At 47.6% G+C, this 15,195-nt stretch overlaps 1 protein-coding gene across 4 annotated transcripts; it reads right to left on the bottom strand.

The window, feature by feature from the left end:
• Nucleotides 1-664: 664 nt before the first annotated feature.
• impdh1a (IMP (inosine 5'-monophosphate) dehydrogenase 1a) lies at nt 665-14,324 on the bottom strand (the record flags this gene model as incomplete). 4 transcript variants are annotated; one of them, XM_084453086.1, is made up of 14 exons in its annotated part: nt 14,226-14,324; nt 13,398-13,446; nt 11,972-12,073; nt 4,146-4,205; nt 3,779-3,985; nt 3,465-3,552; nt 3,089-3,288; nt 2,786-2,876; nt 2,576-2,671; nt 2,209-2,352; nt 1,858-2,002; nt 1,532-1,675; nt 1,212-1,295; nt 665-686 (listed from the first exon to the last, which is right to left on the bottom strand). In XM_084453086.1, the coding sequence occupies exons 1-14, from the start codon at nt 14,321-14,323 to the stop codon at nt 665-667; spliced, it is 1,530 nt and encodes a 509-aa protein (XP_084309212.1). In that variant the 5' UTR covers nt 14,324. The 4 variants fall into 4 exon arrangements, with proteins under 4 accessions (XP_084309212.1, XP_084309211.1, XP_084309210.1 ...); XM_084453085.1 differs by having other exon boundaries at nt 4,131-4,205; XM_084453084.1 differs by having other exon boundaries at nt 2,209-2,379; nt 4,131-4,205.
• Nucleotides 14,325-15,195: the final 871 nt, after the last annotated feature.

Consider the following 15,195-nt stretch of genomic DNA (forward strand, 5'->3'; position numbering starts at 1 on the left):
CATGTTGTCCCTGCAGGGTGGGGGTGGGTGGGTGTGCATGGTCAGACTGTGAGTATGAAACTGATCTGAAACGGCGTCATTCTAGACATAGCCTCCCCTCTTCTCTGCTCAGTAACAGAGGCCAGTTTACATTGTCTGGCATTTACACTAAATTGATGACCTAATATTATGAGAGGTTTATGAACTTGTTGAGAGCATTCAGAGGTACAATCTCCAGTACACACCTACAGTATAGTACAGTTCCTCCTACATACCTATGCCACACACACACACACACACACACACACACACACACACACACACACACACGCACACGCATACACACACACGCAGTACAATCCTGGGTCTCTTAAGTCCCAGTCTCCAGAATCAGAGGTCAATCCAGTCAGGGGTTAAAAAGTGAATCTTAGATGAGGTGAGGTGTGTGTGTGTGTGTGTGTGTGTGTGTGTGAGAGAGAGAGAGAGAGAGAGAGATTAAAACAAAATATTTCTTCAGAACAGAGAGAGAGAGAGAGAGAGAGAGAGAGAGAGAGAGAGCAGTGTAGTTGTTGGTGGGATGGTGGTTGTAGTTGGGTCAGACGTGTCCAGCATGCATCACACTGCAGGTGCGGGGACGTTGGGGACGTTGGGGGCGTTGGGGGCCGCGCCCCTCCTCCCTGCCCCCTCAGTAAAGCCGCTTCTCATAACTGCAGGAGGAGGACGACAGCGGTCAGAAACTCAACACCATCCGAGGATAATGAGTTGTGTTAGGAATGCAAAACGATGGGACGGGATGGAGCAGAGTGAAGCGACAGGGTGCATGTACTGTACTTACATGGCAAGAAAGAAAACCTACGATGAGTGCATGAGTAATAGAGAGAGAGAGAGAGACATTTTGTTGTCTGCTTTGTATGCTTCAGTTCTACACATCTAAACTGGGGAGCTCAGAGGCGAACATTAGACGTTATAGAGGATGCCATTGACAGTCATTGTAATTTATGAAATAAGTATATACTGTATGTCGCGGTATCTGTCACGAGATACAAAATGGAGGGGAGAGATCGGAAGGTCCACCACCACCACCGCCCAAAAGAGAGCTCCTCTTAACTGAGACTACAGCCACTAGACACACCAAGAGGATGAAGGACATGCACGGCAGAGGATTGACAGTTAATCACAGAGCACAGGATGGGTAGACGATGCCAGAGCCCAGCATGGATGGGCAGACTTACGAGTGGAGCCCATGCACTCCTCCCTCCACTTGGGCTGACATGGTCCTCTTCTCAAACTTCAGCTCCCCGGAATACATCATAGACCTGGGAGAGAGGTTCACACAGCGTAAGAAAACACGCACGCGCACACACACACACACACACACACACACACACACACACACACACACACACACACACTCACACACACACATACACACACACACACACACACACACACACACACACACGCACACACACACACACACACACACACACACACACACACGCACGCACGCACGCACGCACACACATACACACACACACACACAGAGTCTTACCGCAGTATGGACAGGCTCTTGGCTCCGATGTCCTGGCAGCCATGTTGGATTCCAGCGATGAGGTAGGGAACAAACTTGTGGATGGAGCCTTTATCTTGGACCGACCCGTTCACCCCCTGGGCCACCTTCAACTTGTCTCCCTCACTGGACACACACAGCCAGAGACAGGCCCAGTTACTCAGAGACAACATAGTGATAGCCTACCCACAATTCCAAAGATAACATGCAGGTGTTCCTTTAAAGCACAAGAGCAACAGTGGGGAGCCCCTCCCTAGCCCCTCCCCCTCTTTCCTAGCCCCTCCCCCTCTTCCTCTCCCCTCTGCTACCTGAAGTAGCGTTTCTGACTGTTACTGTTCTTCTCCATGGCGTCCAGGGAGCCCATGCCACGGTACTTCTTCAGACGCACGCCATCTGAGAAGAAATACTCCCCTGGAGCCTCGGTGGTCGCTGCTAGCAGCGAACCCATCATCACTGAGGGAAGAGGGTTCGAAGGTCAAAAAGACAGAAGACAGACGCTGGTCAAATGATAAGTCATACAGTAGATTCCCTTCCACCATCAACCCTGTCTGTCTGTCTGTCTGTCTGTCTCTCTCTCTCTCTCTCTCTCTCTCTCTCTCTCTCTCTCTCCCTCTCACTGTGTATCAGACACACACACGCACGCACGCACGCACACACACCTGTAGAAGCTCCCAGGGCCAGAGCCTTCACCACGTGCCCCACGGTCTGGATGCCTCCATCCGCCATGACAGGTACGCCGAAGCGGCGGGCATACTCTGCCACCTTGTACACCGACGTGCCCTGAGGACGCCCGCAGGCCATCACTGACACAGGACGACACAGAAAAACAACTGGGTCAGTTTCCCTTCACAGCTCAACAGGACAACACAGAAAAACAACTTGGTCAGTTACCCTTCACCGCTCAACAGGACAACACAGAAAAACAACTGGGTCAGTTACCCTTCACAGCTCAACGCCAGCCACACAAACTCAGCATGGGTATATTTATACCCCCTTCATATCTCTGTCCCCTCCTCCTCCCCCTACCTTCCTGGGTGATGCAGATGGAGCCACACCCCATGCCCACCCTCAGGGCGTCCACGCCGGCATCAATCAGGTTCTTGGCCTGGGCTGCCGTCACCACTGCGTCCAGGAGAGACGGACAGGGGAGAGAGGGTCAGTCAGCGCATCACAGAGGCCATAGCATCACGACGACACCCAGAAGAGAGAGCAGAGGGGAGGGGGGGGGGGACTGACCGTTTCCTCCCACCACCTGTAAGTCCGCGTATTTCTGTTTGATGTAGTTGATCATGTTGATCTGATAGACAGAGTTCCCTTGTGATGAGTCCTGCAAGACATTCAGCGACAGGAAACCAAACATCAGCGATCTGAGACTATATACAGTATATATATCTGAGACTATATACAGTATATATATCTGAGACTATATACAGTATATATATCTGAGACTATATACAGTATATATATCTGAGACTACCCAACGTCATCCTTAACATCTTAACCACAGCCCGACCACAGGTTCACCGGAGCCGGACCCACCAGCACCACCACGTCCACCCCGGCCTGCATGAGCAGGTCCAGTCTGTACTTGTCGTCCTCCCTGGTGCCGATGGCTGCCCCACACAGCAGCTGCTTCCGGGAGTCTTTGGAGGCCAGGGGGTAGTCCCTGTTCTTCTTCAGATCTGTCCTGGCGATGATGGCGACCAGCTCGTCACTGTCGTTCACTATGGGCAGCTTCCCTGAGACACACACACACACACACACACACACACACACACACACACACACACACACACACACAGGGGGCTCAGCATTGTGGGTCTGTCTGACAGGCCAGTCCTGAGGTACTAATATAGGAGACGTTAGTTGACACAGTAGATGTAAACTGGGGGTTGTGACCTCAGTGCCTCAGTACCTTTCTTGCTGTGCTGCAGGATGTCATTGGCCTCTTTCAGCGTGACACCAGCCGGTGCAACAACTAAATCTTCCCTCTTAGTCATCGCCTGGAACAACAGAGTTTAAGTAAAATAAGTTAAATATACTGTAGCACAGTCATTAAGAGGACAGCAATTCAGGATTAAATGTCAGGCTGCATCTTGACCACACTCACACAAAACACAAACACACACACACACATACAAACACACACACACACACAAACACACGCACACACACAAACACACACACAGACACACACACACACACACAAACACACACACACAAACACACCTCCTCCAGGGGTTTCTCGTGGTCTTTCTCGGACAGGAAGTCGATGTCTCTGGAGGTGACGATGCCCACCAGCTTGCTGCCCATCTTGCCGGTCTCCGTGACGGGAATGCCAGAGAAGCCGTGCCGTATCTTGGCGTCGAACACGTCTCCGACCGTGTGACGAGGACTCATCACCACTGGGTCGGTGATGAAGCCCTGCTCAAATTTCTGACAACAAAATGAAACATTCATAATAGTCCAGGAGCCAATCCTGATTTTGGTACCATCTAAGGTGACCAAATAATATTGGACAATATTTTTGGAAACCAATGGTCTTACAAACAGTGAGTGAATGTGAGTGTGTCCATCTCACCTTGACCTTGCGGACCTCATTAGCCTGGAACTCTGCCGTACAGTTGTGATGGATAATGCCAATCCCACCCATGAGCTAAAACACAAAGATCAAATGGACGATCAAACAAGATGATCATCGAAATAGTGTGCCTTTATTTCCTGAATCCTGTTGGAATCCTTAAAATGCTGTATATTCAAGAACATTCTATTCCTGAAGAATCATGCAGAGCGAAATCCAGCATGATTGTAATATTTCTGCAGGCCAATCATCCAATCACCTAGCCAGTGACCTCACAGCGCCAGTCACGTGACAGCAGTCGAAAATACTCCCGCTTCTGAAGCCCCCCGCAGACCGCATCCGCCACGATGTCGTACGACGGCGCACGACGGCGTGTCCGGCTAGCCCCGCACACAGGCTGCGACACGCGACGCATTCTAGTGCACTTAAAAAAACAAATCCCAACTGATCAGCCTTCGATGACAAACTGCCAACAACCTCGCAATGGGTAAGTTCATCTTATCATTTCTTCAAAAAAATAATGGTGATATTAGCTAAGCTATAGCCTTACAAGTGATTTCGTATCTTTTAGAAACAATTACGTTGATGCTGTATCAGCCACATAACCGTTGTTGTGTCTGTTTCATTAGGCAACATTGTGGCAAAACATTGTAGCTAGTCTATCTGGCACTCGCAACATTGTGCTAACGTTAGCCTAGATAACATGACGGACCTTAGTATGTATGTTATGTAACATATAGCCTACTAACGTCTGTTAACTATGTTATGTAACGTTATGTTATGCATCAACCGCAGTGTTTGAGTGACTGTTTTCAAGTAGGCAAAACATTGTACTGTGGCTATAATTAATGTAGCTAACAAGAACATCTGGTGAACAGACATTAGTAATATGCACCAACCGCAGTTGGTGTGTTTGTTTTCAAGTTGGCAACAGGAACATAGCCTAATTTGCCTACTAACATTTGTTAACTATGTATAAGATATGCAAGTATCAATGAGCATGCCACATAATGCCATATACCTACAACATTTTAGCAGTGTAGCCTATATGCAGGTTATATTATTCTTGATTTTATTAAGACACACAACCTTTCTCCCACACAAGCTAAATATTTACTATTGTTTTGTCCCTTTTCCTTGAACAGAACAGATACTTGTTGACAAGCGCAGGGTGGCTGCTTTACTTCTACTCCGTAGAAGGCAGGGAAGACGAGGGCGCATGTGGGTTCACCCCATCAACCAAAGACGAGAGGAGCAGGGAGCATACCATAACTTGGTACAGGAGCTTGGATTGGATGAGGAGAGGCACCTGAAATATTTCAGGATGGGCACACCACAGATGGAGGAGATTCTGAGTGTCATCGGGCCAGATATTGTGAGGCAGGCCACCAACTACAGGGAACCAATAGAGCCCAAACAAAGGCTTGCAGTCACACTAAGGCAAGTGTACAATTTCATTACATGATACAGTTAAGCATTCCCAATGACCACTCAAACAATAATGTTTAATAGGTTTTGTCATTTTAATTAACAATATTTGGATTTTATTATATGGCTGTAGGACTCCCATGGTATAGGGTGGAGAGGAGTGTCAGGTGGTATAGGCTGGAGAGGACTGCCAGATGGTATAGGCTGGAGAGGACTGCCAGATGGTATAGGCTGGAGAGGACTGCCAGATGGTATAGGCTGGAGAGGACTGCCAGATGGTATAGGCTGGAGAGGACTGCCAGATGGTATAGGCTGGAGAGGACTGCCAGATGGTATAGGCTGGAGAGGACTGCCAGATGGTATAGGCTGGAGAGGACTGCCAGATGGTATAGGCTGGAGGAGGACTGCCAGGTGGTATAGGCTGGAGAGGACTGCCAGGTGGTATAGGCTGGTGAGGAGGACTGCCAGATGGTATAGGCTGGAGGAGGACTGCCAGGTGGTATAGGCTGGAGAGGAGGACTGCCAGGTGGTATAGGCTGGTGAGGAGGACTGCCAGATGGTATAGGCTGGAGGAGGACTGCCAGGTGGTATAGGCTGGAGAGGAGGACTGCCAGGTGGTATAGGCTGGAGAGGAGGACTGCCAGGTGGTATAGGCTGGAGAGGAGGACTGCCAGGTGGTATAGGCTGGAGAGGAGGACTGCCAGGTGGTATAGGCTGGTGAGGAGGACTGCCAGATGGTATAGGCTGGAGGAGGACTGCCAGGTGGTATAGGCTGGAGAGGAGGACTGCCAGATGGTATAGGCTGGAGGAGGACTGCCAGGTGGTATAGGCTGGAGAGGAGGACTGCCAGGTGGTATAGGCTGGTGAGGAGGACTGCCAGATGGTATAGGCTGGAGAGGAGGACTGCCAGATGGTATAGGCTGGAGGAGGACTGCCAGGTGGTATAGGCTGGAGAGGAGGACTGCCAGGTGGTATAGGCTGGAGAGGAGGACTGCCAGATGGTATAGGCTGGTGAGGAGGACTGCCAGATGGTATAGGCTGGAGAGGAGTGCCAGGTGGTATAGGCTGGCGAGGAGTGCTAGATGCTTTAAGACTCCCATGCTCCATAGCTATGAAGCATGGGTGGTGGAGGGATGGAGGTGTGGTTGGAGGGATGGAATGGTAGATGGACATTGTGCTGGTACTCCAAGTTGTCTAATAGAGTCAGCATTTGGATTTTGGCCATTGCTAATGAGCGGTTATCAAGGCGCTTCATCTGGGGAGCCAGGCTTGCTAAAAAAAGGTCTACCTCATGTGTTGGAGGGACACTTCCAGATGGTTGGGACAATATATTCAGCAACTGCTCATCAATTTCTTGAGAAGCAGTTTTCCTCTTTGTTCCTTTTCTTGTGTTCTCTCTTTCTTGTCGCCTTTCACTCTCTTTCTCTCTCTCACTCTGGCCCTCTGAGGGATGGCTGCTCAGGGACACATTTCCCACATCAAGCTCAGAGTCTTCTTCCCCCTCCTCAGCCTCTTCCAAGTTTGTGATTGAGCTAAAAAGAAATACAATAGTTATTTATTATGGTCTCTATATACTGTATATTATTTTCTGTACCAAATTAACTTAAGTACAGGTCCCTGGCATGAAATGTGTAATATCTGTTCTATTAGTATTCACAGAAGTTCAGCCTGCACAATGAATACTGTTACTAACTTTCTGGGGAGTGAATATGGGAGCAAATATGAGATTTGCTCAGCATATGTCCAACTCCTCTCATTCCTCGCTCCAGATCCACTGGGCTGATCCTGTCTCTTCCTCCATTTTTGGAAGGAGTCTCTTAACTTCCTCCATTTTTCTTTGCATTCCTTTCCTGTCAAAAAAATAGATGACATTATGTTGTTAATTTGAATGACATAAAACATTGATTAAACCCACAAATTTATATCTTTATCTTTCTCTATAACCACAGATATCTTGGAACTGGGGAGTCATTCAGTAGCTTGGCCTTCAGCTACCGGCTGGGTGAGCGGACAGTGTCGGGCATCATTCTGGAGACATGTGAGGCCATCATCAAGAGGATGATGTCAACACAGCTGCCACCACCAAACGAGGGGATGTGGAGGAAGGTGGCAAAGCGCTTTGAGGAGAAATGGCAGTTTCCTCATTGCCTAGGGGCAATTGATGGAAAGCATATTGCCATCTTTGCTCCATCAAACTCCGGCAGCCAGTACTTCAACTATAAGAAGTCCTTCTCCGTTGTGCTCATGGCCCTCGTTGATGCGGACTGCAGGATCCTGGTGGTCCAGGTAGGAGACTTTGGGAGATCAAGTGATGGTGGAGTATTCGCAAATTGTGCCTTGGGAAGAGCCCTGAACAACGGAACCCTGGACCTGCCACCCCCAGAGGCCATCCCACAAGCCACCACCTTAGGGGAGGTGCCATATGTTATGGTAGGGGATGCTGCATTTCCCATGAAAGTAAACATCATGAAGCCATATCCAGGGCACAATCTCAGCAAACAGCAGCGAGTTTTTAATTACAGGCTGTCAAGGGCCAGGAATGTTGTGGAGAACTGCTTTGGGATCCTGTCCTCTCGGTGGAGGGTCCTTCTGAGCAGGGTCCTTCTTCAGCCTGAGAAGGTAGACAAGGTGGTGCTGACCGCGTGCATCCTGCACAACTTCCTCCTCACAAAGGGACAAAATCATCCCCGAGTGTTGCAAGAGGAACAAGGAGCCGCAGAAGGCCTTGGAGGAATAGACCCACTTGGGGGTAACAGAGGACCCAGGGATGCCTACATTCTCCGTGACAACCTGGCTGCATACTTCAGCTCCCCAGAGGGCAGTTTGGCCTGGCAGGATGGAAGGGTGTAGCCAACTCCTCCTCTCCAGCCTATACCACCTGGCACTCCTCTCCAGCCTATACCATCTGGCAGTCCTCTCCAGCCTATACCACCTGGCACTCCTCTCCAGCCTATACCATCTGGCAGTCCTCTCCAGCCTATACCACCTGGCACTCCTCTCCAGCCTATACCACCTGGCACTCCTCTCCAGCCTATACCATCTGGCAGTCCTCTCCAGCCTATACCACCTGGCAGTCCTCTCCAGCCTATACCACCTGGCAGTCCTCCTCCAGCCTATACCACCTGGAACTCCTCTCCAGCCTATACCACCTGGCAGTCCTCCTCTCCAGCCTATACCACCTGGCAGCTCTACTCACCAGCCTACACCACCTGGCAGCTCTACTCACCAGCCTATACCACCTGGCAGCTCTACTCACCAGCCTATACCACCTGGCAGCTCTACTCACCAGCCTACACCACCTGGCAGCTCTACTCAACAGCCTATACCACCTGGCAGTCCTCCTCTCCAGCCTATACCATCTGGCAGTCCTCCTCTCCAGCCTATACCATCTGGCAGTCCTCTCCAGCCTATACCACCTGGCACTCCTCTCCAGCCTATACCATTTGGCAGTCCTCTCCAGCCTATACCACCTGGCACTCCTCTCCAGCCTATACCACCTGGGAGTCCCCTCCAGCCTATACCACCTGGCAGTCCTCTCCAGCCTATACCACCTGGCAGCTCTACTCTCCAGCCTATACCACCTGGCAGTCCTCCTCTCCAGCCTACACCATCTGGCAGTCCCCTCCAGCCTATACCATCTGGCAGTCCTCCTCTCCAGCCTATACCATCTGGCAGTCCTCTCCAGCCTACACCACCTGGCAGTCCTCTCCAGCCTATACCATCTGGCAGCTCTACTCACCAGCCTATACCATTTGGCAGTCCTCCAAACAATCCCCCCTCACCCCTCCCTCACCACTACACACACACACACACACCAGCAGCAGTAGCAGCATGTATTATTAAACAATAAATTCATGATATAAATCCATGCACTCATGCCGTTTTTATTCAAAATGAACATGACTACAGTTATGCTACTATGGAAGGAGTATTGATTTAGCAGTTTAGTTTTTTAGTCATAGTTCAACCCCAGGATTATTTATTATAGCTATGTACATAACACACCCATGTTATTTAATTGCACTGACTACGTCATGGACACAAACAGTCATCGGATGGGATAAGTAGGGAAGGGATGGGGTAAGTAGATGAGGATCATACTGATAGACTGATAGATTACAGATAGTAATGTAAATTGTCCGTTTGGGAACCTTTACGCGTAGTGGAGTACCTACGACTGGACCGAGGAACTGGTTTGTACTGACAGTAAGGACAAGCGATTACAAGAATTCCAATGTACCTGTAGTCATACTTGTTTAACACATAGCAAATAAACGTTATAACGTTATTCTATTCTGTATACAGTAGGCACCACTAGAGGGCAGTCTGGTATACCATATATATAGACAGCCTGCACCTGGGCCATGTTTAATCTATAAACCGATGAGCACCGTTTTGTTACGGTTCCCACTTTAACCCAATCAGCAGAGTGATTCAATCCACCACCTGAACTGTTTCAGTAAACGTTTTGGCTACATTTTGTCGGGGCTGAACGCAGCCCTGGTGACCGGTGCTGTTTCTACTACCTCCATGCGATGAATGTAGTCGAAGATGATCGTGGCTAAAGATACTTTTCAAACTTGTCACCAGTTATCACCAGTTAACTAGCTAGCACTAGCTAATTTTACTCTACCAAGTTAGTATAAAGTTCATGGTCAAGACTGCCCAGTGAGTACTTTACCTGATAATCCCACGATTTCACCAATCTCTCGCCAGCACCGGTCTCTTCTTACGTTGTCTTTGTAGTGTTTGGACGTGGGGTCATAGAGCATTGGGTATTTCTGCACCTCTGCAATTATTTTCTCCTCCATTGTACAGCTGGGTGGACTAAAATAACCGTTAATAAAACCGTTATTTTAAAGCTACTCAAATGTTCTAAAGGCTTCACGTGAGATTCAGCATTGAACAGCTAGGTAATTTAAATATCCACCTGGATATGTAGCCTACACAATAGGCCTACTTAAAGGATGATATGATGATATGCTAGTTCCTATAGATGTAGGCTAACCTTACATTTTAGCAAAACAATAAACACATGGAACAAGGACATGGAAGAGATGGGAATAAATCTAAAATGTTTAACTTTAAGTTATTATCTTACTTTTACATATATTTAATAGACAGGCATTGCAGGAAATCACATGCATTAATCCAAGTTGGATTACCACATGTGTCGGCAGCCGCATTCCAAAAAATAGAGCCGAGTCGAAATCAACCCGGGGCGACATTGTCGGCAGCTGTCGGCACGCCGCCGGTGTGCGGGCTTCCATAGGAAACAATGGGAGCTATTTATTTGGAACGTCGTTTTGTGTCGTGTCGTGGCGGTGGCGGATGCGGTCTGCGGGGGGCTTGAGTGGGACTTGCGCGCGAGCCATTGTGCGCGAGCTGCGTTGCAAACTGCCAATATTCAGAAAAGAAAAACTTGTATACTAATCTAATCCCCATTTCGTGAGTAAGTACCGGAACTAAGTTATACTGTAAACTATATAACTATGATGTAAAATGTATTTATTTTGTTTGTCTGACAAGAGGTTTTGTCATAACCATGGATGTATTAACATTAACGTTAAATAGATAAACGTTAGCTTAGCTGGGAGAGTCCACTGGAGAGGGACAGTCTTGTGCTAGCAACATTTTAAACTGCAACGGAAAAGTCACTGACTCACCTACAGTTACATATCATAGAGTCTACCTTCATATTTTTAGCTTTTATGTGCATATTTAGTTATCTACATTGTTATCACCAAACGTTGTCTGGTTTGCCCCATACCCCCATACAGAGGTTTGGTTTACAAACTTCAGCCCTTCCTACAATATTTTTCACCAGCCGCACTGATTGAAGCTTCACAGAACAGATACACTTCTTCCCTGTGCCTGTGGCCATCAGCCTCTTCAACAAGGCTTGTGTCCCCCTCTGACACCTTTTCAGCCATGATGATGGTAACTATTAGGCTATATAATTAATTGTAATAATCTCTCTCTCCTTATGTCTGGCCAAGCCAGGTTGAGTTAGTAGTGGAGGAGAAAGACAGGGAGGGATACTGTGTACTGCCCATCCTGAGCCTGCTATGATGACAGTCCAGAGTCAGTGAGTACACTGGTCCATTTGCACTGGTACACTTGTCCATGGCACTTACTACACAGCTTTGTAGTAGGTACCAGTATGCATACGTACTGTACTTAAGCAGACCACAAGAATTGTCTCAGTCCAGCCCTGATCCCTATAGCAATTTACCATACACCAATACACAGTATGTGGATCTTTATATTTAAACCATTCAAATCTAGAATATAAACAAACACAGTTGAAAATATTTAAATAATATGAATGAATAAAATATAAACGGTTAAAGCTGTTATTGCAGCAGATCTGTAGTGATAGTTGGTAAGGCATGGTGGTGAATAGTACTCACTGCCATGGCGATGGCCATGGAGGACTCTGTGACCGTGTCCATTGGGGAGGAGATGAGGGGCGTCTTCAGGGTGATCTTCCTGGTCAGGGCAGAGGTCAGATCCTGAGAGGACACACAAACAACAAGGTCTGTGTTGATATGACTCAGAATTGACGGACTGACTACCTGTTTAGACGTACTCTAGTGCAGGGGTTCCCAAACTAGCCCGAGACCCCCAAAATAATGGTGCCAGAAACAAATGACCCTCACTATACCCGGAGGTGGTTGAAGCATGCAAATGATCGCGCAAAGACACTAATAGCTATAACAACAAAAAAGCACAAGCAGCAGCTATTGTATTATTATAAATGTTAATAAAATGCTTACCTTTCGTAACAATTATGGTTAATTGTTTACCAAATTTCCCCTAGGGGGATCAATAAAGTATCTAATAGGCTATTTTGAATTGTTTTTATGATCTCTTGACCCCCCCTCCCCTCTGCCTCACGACCCCCCAGGGGCCCCAACCCCCACTTTGGAACCACTGCTCTAGTTTCCCTGCTAGTAATGATAACATTTCACTGCACATTATATAACATTTCACCGCTCATTATACCTGTATGATATGTATGTGACAAATAAAATAAACTTTGTGATTCTGTGTAATACTTCTACATAACCACTAGGGGGTGCCCTGCCTGGAAAGAGATCCAGTCAGGCCACAAAAGATAATAAGACCAATGTATAGCAGACAAATACCTATCGCTCACACCTGTAGTAAGGCAATTATACATAGTGTGAAGACCAAGGAGTGTGGTGCCCTACTAATATAGGAAACTGAACTAGCAGAATGAAACCCATGTGTGTGTGTGTGTGTTTACTTAGCACTTGTTCACTGTTCCATGATAACGCTGTGACCTCAGCCAAAAATTTATTTGAACTCCCTGCAGTCCTTACAGGATAAAAACAAAAAACAAACTGAGAGCTCATTGTTACACATGTGTGGTGCAGTATATGAAGTAAACAGAGTTGCTTAAGGATGTGTAACTCCAATAGTTTAGAACCTGTCCTCACCTGTTGCAGGGAGGAATATATAGCACTATTTTATATATGAGGGGCAGTTGGTGCCAAATACACACACACACACACACACAGACACACAGTGGCCTGGTCTCAGAGGAGGTCTCAGCTTGAATGCCTGTATAAACATGCCCAGAGCAAAATGCTGGTCGGTGTTCAATGCTCTCTCTCTCTCTCTCTCACACACACACGCATGCACCATAGCATCTCTGGTCTTGTCTGTGCAAATGAGCTACAGTAGGTGGACAGAGTCTTCTCACGTAAGTCAGTTGAGACACACTCAGCAGCAGACCGTCTCCAGGGAGGCAGAGTGCAGGAGTCTTTCCCTCCAATGAGCAGAACACAAACAGCAGCCAGGGATACTCACTACGTCATCCGAGCTGAAGTCTATGAACCCAGGGAGAATCAGGAAGTCACTGTGAGGGGAGAGCAGAGAGAGGGGAGGCAAACGGATGAGAACCTCAACTGAGAGTCGTCCAGGCAGCATCGCCCCTTGGTGTTGCTCATCCGTTCCTAGAGACTGATAGATGGCCTCATTCTCCTGACACCAGCCTTCCTAACTGTTGACCTCAGCCATTAGCTCACAGTCACTCTTGCACACTTACACACACACACACACACACACACACACACACACAAACACACACACACACACACACACACACACAGTCAATCCTCCGTTTACTCAACCTGGAAAACTAACACCCCCTCACCCACAGCTTCTAGATAAAGCCTTCTTACACATCCATTAGAGTGGATGACACTAACACATAACGTACCGACAGAGGCCTGGGCACCACTCAGACCTCACCCTGTAAAGTGGGCTTACTAATGATAATCCTCTATTTTAAAAAACGGGATAGATCATCATATCACTTGCTACCGCTGGAGTTTTACTGAAGAGTTCCACATGCTAACCAACAGGGCTGGCTGGGTCTAAATATGTTTGAAATAATTTGCTTTTCTGAGCTTGATTGCTCTTTTCTGGCACAAGGGAACCAATGGGCTGTCCTCAGATATGCCTCCCCCACCCATCTGACACTCCAGAGAGACTCGAGTAATCGCTAAGAGCGATTGAAAGTATTTCAAATGCTGTAGTATTTCGACACAAGTCTGGATATAAGATAATATAATATACGTCAAAACATGTAATTTCTCAATACCCGACTCGGTGTGATAAAGTCAAGGATCTTACTTGTATGTGAGTCCGTCTCCGATGGCAAACAGCTGTTGTGCTGTCAGTCCATCCTCAGGCACGTATCCTGTTCCTCCACTGATCAGATAGTCTGCCATGCTGGAACACACACACACACACACACACACATGGACTTTCTTATCTTTGTGGGGACCGCCTTACCCTAGCCTTAAACCCTAAACATAACTTTTAACCCATAACCATTGTAACCCAAGCCCTAACCCCTAACCTTTGAGCCTAACATTAACCCTAAGGACCATCCCCCACAAGTGACCATTGTTCTTGTTTAATTATTCTCACACACACAAACAGTGCATAGTCTAGAGTTGATGCCTCTGTAGTCCATCCAATGTATCTCTTTTCACATAGAGCTTACGCTGTGCTTTTAAGGCAGGATTTGTAGTTTTAACTCTACAGATTATGACTATGATGGCTAGGTTAATCATATCTATCCACATAATCTCTTGGTTATGAAACTGAGATGTCTATATCTATCAAATCTGCTTATATAAGGGGATGGAACGTTTTAATGTACAGGGTCTGAATGAGGTCATGGAAATGTGGTCTGTGACCCCCTGATGCCTCTGTATGAGCAAGGCACATGGGACAGTGTCAGAACCAATTCTGAGCATGTTCCTATGCAGAATCAACAGAAGAAACTCCTTCCGTAGATAGATATATACTTTATTGATCCCCCCAGGGGGAGATTTATGCATCTCATCAGGGTAATTCACCCATGGAAAACAGTGTGCACACACACTGTTGAGACCAGATTTTTGGACAGGAAATGCTGGCTAACGTTCAGAATCCAGCCTCGCAGACGGAAAGTCCTCAGACAGGGAGTGACAGCCGTGCAGCAGGTAAGGAGATTTGGTTACGTAACAGTGTCCAGGTAGCAGATCTCACGGCTTGTTTAAAGCTCCCAAGCCAATGTCACTGGGGTGCACAAGAACGTTAACCTGTTCCGGAA

This window comes from Borostomias antarcticus (assembly GCF_949987555.1).
Source record: "Borostomias antarcticus genome assembly, chromosome: 18".
Lineage (NCBI taxonomy): Eukaryota > Metazoa > Chordata > Actinopteri > Stomiiformes > Stomiidae > Borostomias > Borostomias antarcticus.